General features: G+C 35.6%; 1 protein-coding gene across 6 annotated transcripts; it reads left to right on the forward strand.

Moving 5' to 3' along the window:
• Positions 1 to 1,127: 1,127 nt before the first annotated feature.
• On the forward strand, positions 1,128 to 7,072 carry LOC110871327 (ribokinase). 6 transcript variants are annotated; one of them, XM_022120160.2, is made up of 13 exons: positions 1,128 to 1,330; positions 1,399 to 1,444; positions 1,588 to 1,677; positions 2,394 to 2,471; positions 2,546 to 2,620; positions 2,805 to 2,857; positions 2,975 to 3,125; positions 3,248 to 3,358; positions 3,473 to 3,599; positions 4,450 to 4,556; positions 4,690 to 4,828; positions 5,598 to 5,669; positions 6,781 to 7,072. In XM_022120160.2, the coding sequence occupies exons 1-13, from the start codon at positions 1,257 to 1,259 to the stop codon at positions 6,789 to 6,791; spliced, it is 1,134 nt and encodes a 377-aa protein (XP_021975852.1). In that variant the 5' UTR covers positions 1,128 to 1,256; the 3' UTR covers positions 6,792 to 7,072. The 6 variants fall into 6 exon arrangements, with proteins under 6 accessions (XP_021975852.1, XP_021975843.1, XP_021975847.1 ...); XM_022120151.2 differs by having other exon boundaries at positions 4,459 to 4,556; positions 5,598 to 5,650; XM_022120155.2 differs by having other exon boundaries at positions 3,473 to 3,590; positions 5,598 to 5,650.
• Positions 7,073 to 7,301: the final 229 nt, after the last annotated feature.

Consider the following 7,301-nt stretch of genomic DNA (forward strand, 5'->3'; position numbering starts at 1 on the left):
GCTCGAGCGGTCCTTTTTGGAGGACAACCCGACAACACTTTCAAGCCTATACGGGTGAGAATAACCGAACCGTCGACTCCCTCTCATATCCTTTTAGGACAATCAATTTTACCACTATAAATACAACCCACTTCTTCATTTTTAAATTACAAACTCCACCACTTCACCGAAATTTATACAAACTCTCAATGTTGTTCCACTTCACCAAAAAAAAAAAAAAAAAAAAAAACGAGGATGAGAGCCGTTGTGTGGACCGAAGGAGATTGCGAGTCGTGGGTCGAAACTTTGAGCCACCACACGCCGGATAGGCGCTCGAGCGGTCCTTTTTGGAGGACAACCCGACAACACTTTCAAGCCTATACGGGTGAGAATAACCGAACCGTCGACTCCCTCTCATATCCTTTTAGGACAATCCGTCTCGTATTTTTATTTTATGCAATGTTTTTAAAATTTATGTAATGTTTTTTAGTGTTATGTATTTGTTTACTTACGGTAATATTTTTATAAGTTTTTAATACATTTTATATAATTTTAATTAAAAAATAATACAAAAGGTGTGTGACACATGTCGAAAAAAGCCACGTTTACACGCCCCATGCCACACCGTCCGTTTTAACACCACGCTCCGTTCTGATGCGTGGTCCACGTGTCGCATAATGTCCCATCTTCAAGCCCTTCCACACCGTGTGGTCTAACCAACTCAAACTTATAAAATAAGGGAGTTCGATTGAAACACTGACCCAATTGATTAGATTAGCCCAAAAAAAAAAAACAGAACTACGTATGGCAGCAACCTGGAAGAAAATCAAACTTCGCTCTGGCCTCTTGCTAAGACTCAGACGTTGCATTCTTCGACTTTCGTTATTGTTGTTTTTATTAATATTGTATGATTGCACGATAAAAAAAATTTTAGGACACCCCTGATTTAACGGGCTAGTTCTGCCACTGACTTAATTATTCTTTTCTATATTTTACGTTTTGATCTATTTTTTTCGCATTAACACATTACAACTTCAGTGTTAATGGTCGCTAACGATGGTGTGGCTTTGGTGCTAGTTTGCACGGTTTTACGGGCTTTAATACTAGTAACTGTCAAAATACCGATAACATCTTTTACATATTTCAGCAAAACAAAACTACAAAAGAGATACTTTAGTTTCCAAATATCAACATATAATGTAGTAGGTAACACGCGCTAATCAGACAAAAACGGTTACTGCACGTGACGTAACACGCGCCACCGCACACGGCTGACAATGACAGCTATACACTCCACAAGCACCATGCTCTCCACCTTCATTTCCTCTTCTTCACGCTCCACTGCCGTCAGGTATATCTCATCGGATTACTCAATATTATTCCGCTACAAACCTATCCGAAACACATTCAGGATTTCAGGTCAAACATGTTGTCTCCGTCAAATCTGATTGAAACGCCAGTCGTAGTACGTATTTCTACTCGATTAGTTTCTTATCTCTGTGTAGAGTTAGTTAATCGATTGATTGACGACGCGATTATCTGCGATTAATGTTAATTAGTTATGAACTTATGATTTGATATGAGTGTTTCTGGTGTTGATTAACGCAGCTTGGATTCGGTGGTGTTTCGGTGGATCTGTTGGCGACTGTAGCGTCCTTTCCTAATCCTGACGATAAGATCAGAAGCACTAGCATGAAGGTGAATCATCTAGATAGTGTGATTTGTTTGTTTTTTTGGTGATTTGTTGTGATTGTAATGTTTGATTGATATGATAGTGAGTTTATTGATCAAATTAGGTCAAGTTTTGTGGCTTTGATACAACAGTTGTGATGATTTTAGTGATGCATTTTGTTTGTATTTTTGGTTGTGATTTGTGAGGATTGATTTGGTTCCACTAGAGTTCAGGAGGAAAGTCTGATTAGAGTTCATGTGAGATTATTATTCTTTTAATTTATAAAATTGGATATGTGCAATGTATCGATAGTATGTTAATGAACTCGAAGTATATTGCTAGAGTTTTATGCTTTAAAGTTATCCATAATTACTATAAATTCTATAATACAACAGCCTCTACATAATCTTACTGATTTCTTGTTTTCGATATTAAGTTTCTATACTCATTACTAGTTTTTTTTTTTTCTTTAGCTTTATGCAAGCAGTTGGGATATATCAGTTTATGATTCTTCCTTTTCTTCAGTAAACTTTTTTTTTTCTTTTTTTGTATTATTTCATCCATTGTTAATATGTTATTGTTTTTAAATGCTCAATATATATGCAAACTTTACTCTCTTATTCAAATAGATAGCCAATTTTTGGATTATCAGATAAATTAACTGGAAGTCTTGAATTTAGAAGTTGCTCTAGGCTTAAAGGTTAACCAATAACCATCATCATTCACTTAAATCTGTTTTTAGGTTCAAGGAGGTGGTAATGCAGGGAATGCCCTAACGTGTGCAGCTCGTTTAGGATTAAATGCAAGGTTGATATCCAAGGTATGCAATAAGCACATTTAATTTCCGTATTATATACTTTTTAACATTTCCCTTGTGCTGAAATTACTTTTCAGGTCGCCAATGACGTGCAAGGGCGAGGAGTCTTGGAAGAATTAAGAGCTGATGGTGTAGATGTCTCGTTTTTTGTGGTAATGAACATGGCTGCTGCTAACTCATATCTTCGTATTTCCTGATAGATTTTCTCTGAACATTTTGTATATAAAATTAGAAAATATAATGTTAATTTCAACAGACTGCACAAACTCTTTTGTTATAGCAAGAATTATTAGATAAGTGTCATTAATATGTCAGCTTATTTTTGCCTGTTCGCAGGTATCAGAAGAAGGAAATTCACCATTTACCTATGTCATTGTGGATAATCAAACGTAAGGATACCTACATTATGATCCGCTTTCAGCATTCATAAGAAGTTTGTGCCAGAGGCTGCAAAACCAAAATAGTTTTGTGTTATTTTTATTTATTTATTTATTTACATATTCCAGGAAAACTCGAACTTGCATTCATACTCCAGGGTCACCTCGTATGACTCCAGATGACCTCACAACCTCAACTGTGTCATCTGCATTGAACGGCGTGCAGCTTGCTTATTTCGATGTACGATTGCATGAAACCGCTTTAGTTGTTGCACATGAGGCAAGTGCTGTGATTTCTAATCTTGTTTGGTTTCTTTCAGTTATATCAGAAACCATATATGGCATTGAATAGTTTTTAACAAAACTGATATAAATAATCCCTGTTATATGTTACCAGTGCAGGCAAACAAGAGGGGTATACCTATTTTAATTGATGCTGAAAGATTAAGAGAAGGATTGGACGAGTTTTTGAATTTATCGGACTATGTTATGTGCTCTGCTAAGCTTCCACAGGCAAGCTGATGTTTCTTCTAAATCATCTATATGGTTTATATCTTATATCTCCAAAAAAGTAAGCTGATTTCTTTCTTATTTAATGACTTCAATAGAATTAAGTCTATTTTACAGGCATGGACCAAAGCTCCAACTGTTTCAAGCGCCCTTGTTTCCATGCTGTTAAGATTGCCAAAGGTCAAATTTGTCATTGTGACTTTGGGTGCGGATGGTTGCATAATGCTTGAGAGAAGTATAACTGGTTTGTCTAATTTTTTGTTATTTTTATGAACAGTTAGTGTTTCCGTTATAAGTTATAACTGCGACAACTATATATTTCAATGATGAAGTGACTTTTAAATAAATCGATTTAGGAGGTTTTATGCATCAGAATTATTTTGCACAATTCAGACTCATTCGACCTGTTTACGTTTCAGCTAACATTTGTTTACATTTTACCTGTTTCAAACGAACCGAACGAACACGATCACGGCCGTGTTGGTGTTCGTTCGTTAAGGAAATAATGTGTTCACGAACTGTTCATGAACGCTTACCGGTCGAGATTCTATGTTCATGTTCGTTCATTAAGAAAAAGAACTTGTTCGTGTTCGTTCGTTAATTTTAGATAACGAACACAAATGAACATAGGCAAAAACAAAAGGCGTTCATGAACAAGAATGAACACAAACGAACATATGTTAAAAGGTATGTTATATACAATACACTAATATTTTTTAAATATTGTATTGGTGGGAATTTTGAAGTATATAAATAAGATATAAAAGTTAGAAAACCCTAATGAACTATCAAATACAAAAGAATATAAACGAACACGTTACCGAAAGTTCACGAACATAAATGAACAAACGCGGTCTTTGTTCATGTTCATTCATTTAACGAAATGAACGAAAATTCTTGTTCATTCATTTATTAAACAAACGAACGCAAACAAACTTCCGCCGAACAGTTCATGAACTGTTCACTGAACGTTCGGTTCGTTTTCAGCCCTACCTGCTTGAAATGCAGATATCCGAATCGGCCGGTCCATAAGTAAATGGTTTAAGTTTTCATCTTCAATTCTAACCTCAATGATGATTTAATATAACCTTCAGTTCCAGCAGATGATGCTACAATTGAAGAAATGGATGTAGACAATCTACTTAAACTATTAAAGCAGAAACTTGATTGTGGTCAAACTGCTCCTACATGCGTTTCATCAGTAAGCCTTTATGATTTAGCTTAATGTTAATGATAAAACTTTATATTTCTCGTCAAAATTTGCTTTAGATATTAACCCATAAAACATGCCAGATTATTCTAATTTCATTGTTGGTATTTAATTCTTTTTTCAGGGTATTACAAGATTGCAAGCCAAAGGCGTGGGGAGTGTCTGTGGTAGGCTATTTCTTGGAACAGCTGAGAAGATTCCAGAACCAGAACTCGTTGATACGACAGGTGCTGGAGATGCATTTATAGGGGCTATCCTTTATGGTATGTATGTTTAACATAAAGGTTACATGCATAAAAGTAGAGGTGGCAAAATGGGCGGGTTTGGTAACGCAACAATCTTGTGAATTTGGTCCAGGTCATAATGGGTGGGATCGGGTTGACCCGTTTGATAATGCCTTTTCTCCACAAACTTAGAAATAATTAATGTGTTAAACATGATTACAAAAACTATATTACTACAATGACTGTTTAAATCTTTGATAATTCCTTGGTCGTATGCATAAAAAATCGACTTTGGGTGACTTTCAATTTCAACTTGTTTAACCCGTATGGTCCATTTATTGAACATAAAGTGGCATGCATGGAAATCGAGTTGGCAAAATGGTCGGGTCGGATACCTAGGCAATTTTTGAGTAGTTGCTACCTATGTTGTCAAAGACGCAAAAAGCGCGCGCGCGCCAGGATCGGGTTGGCGCGTAAATACTTTATCCAAAAAGCATAGATATAACCAGTGTGTTAAATATTATATAGTTTATATTTCGATAACAAGTTTGCTCTTTAAAGAAAATACTTAGGGGTTCATATACATTAGAATTAGACTTTGAATGACTTCTGTTTGACCCCATTCCTCTTTAGCTGTTTTTTTTTATTTGACCCGTTTGAGATAACAAGTAACCCAGATTAATCCATTTTATGAGTATACAGGGTGAAATTGTCACCTCCATGATTAATTCATCAATATTTTGCTATGCATTTTGTCATTGAAATAGCTGACGAGATTAACAACTTTTTATCGATATGTAATTTGCAGCTATTTGCACCAACAGGCCACCAGAACAAATGTTACCCTTTGCAGCTCAAGTGGTTAGTATAAAAGTTACACGTGTGTGCTCTTATCATCGTATTTATCTTTGTCCACAAGATTTAAATAGTCAACAGTCAAAAACATTTTCACTGCGGAGGTGTTTGGATGTGCAGTTTTAGATTGATTTTTTCATAATTATTTGAAAAATCGGAATCATATAAACGAATAATAATCGGATTAAAAACAATAACTTGTTTTCTTTCAGCATTTGTTCACCAGTTCAAATTTAATTATTTTTGGTCCTAGAAAGCCAGAAAATGATAATTATTTTTTTTAAACACTTCACATATTCAAACACCTCCTAAACTATGTGTATTGGAACCTTCAAGGGAGTGGCCCAGTGATAAGTGATTGAGTCCCTCTAGCATAGGTCTAAGGTTCGAATCCAGCTTCCACTAGTTTTCTTGCCTTTAACCCCCTTAAAGGCCACGGCCACCTAGGGCTGCAAACGAACCAAACGTTCAACAAAGAGTTCGTTCGTTTGTGTTCGTTCGTTTATTAAACAAACAAACACAAACAAGAAATTTCGTTCGTTTACTTAAAAAAACGACCATGAACAAAGGCCGCGCTCGTTCATTTATGTTCGTGAACGTTTGGTAACGTGTTCGATAGTTCATTAGTGTTTTTAGTTTTTATATTTTATTTAAATACTTTAAAATTCCGACAAATAAGTGTCAGTGTATTATATGTTCTATTCATGAATGCTTGTTTGGGTTCGTTTGTTTCCATTTGTGTTCATAAACATTAGTTTGTGCTCATTTGAACATCAACGTTCATTTTTGTTCGGTGCCTAAAATTAACAAACAAACACGAACAACATTTCCTTAACAAACGAACACAAACATAAAATCTCGTTCGATACGTGTTCATAAACAGTTCGTGAACACATATATTTCTTAACAAACGAACACGAACAAGGTCTTGTTCGTTCGTTCGGTTCGTTTGCAGCCCTAAGGCCACCTATATATCCCAAGCTGTGTTTAACCTGATCACATTGGTTAGCAGAGAATTGGCGAGTCATGTGAGTTAAACAATTACGGGTTGTCACGGTCACCCGAAAAAGCTATGTGTGTTGAAATAGTTCATTCTCGGAAACCGGGGCCTAAATTATCTATATCTATATTCACAGGCAGCAATTAGTTGCCGGGCTTTGGGAGCTCGAACAGGCCTTCCACGTCTATCAGATCCTCGATTAACGCCTTTTTTAGGTTAGAGTCCCCTTACAACCGCAATTATGATGTGGGTCGGGTAAGAAATTTGAGGCCCGGTTTCCGGATTTGGCTTTTCTTTCTTGTATACTTCATTGGGTTCTTTTGGACAGATCTTGTACTCCTTGTGCCATTTTAGTTACCTTTGCTTTGAGACAACCATGTTATAAATGATAAAAAAAGATGTCTGTTATTAAAAAGTCTACTTTGCTATGTTCTTTTTTTAACAACAAATGATATTATAACATATGCATTGTTTTGAAAAACTTAATTAAATTTGTATTTTTTTTTTAGTTTATAATAGAAATTTACTTTCGCATTTGTGCTAAATGGGAATACTATTTTATACCATTATTGAGTGTTGTTACTAAATGATGGTTTTGTGTCCCCTATGAGAGGATAAAAGGAGGAATGTGGTGGTTAGATGCTGACTTGACATTTT

Source organism: Helianthus annuus, chromosome 1 (genome assembly GCF_002127325.2).
Source record: "Helianthus annuus cultivar XRQ/B chromosome 1, HanXRQr2.0-SUNRISE, whole genome shotgun sequence".
NCBI lineage: Eukaryota > Viridiplantae > Streptophyta > Magnoliopsida > Asterales > Asteraceae > Helianthus > Helianthus annuus.

Excerpts from the sequence above, each read along its gene's own strand:
- LOC110871327 (XM_022120149.2), top strand. The coding sequence starts at position 1,257 with ATGACAGCTATACACTCCACAAGCACCATGCTCTCCACCTTCATTTCC. Across the intron at positions 2,472-2,545 it reads ATGCAAGGTTGATATCCAAG|GTCGCCAATGACGTGCAAGG; the intron begins GTATGCAATAAG and ends ATTACTTTTCAG. Across the intron at positions 4,557-4,689 it reads CTCCTACATGCGTTTCATCA|GGTATTACAAGATTGCAAGC; the intron begins GTAAGCCTTTAT and ends TTCTTTTTTCAG.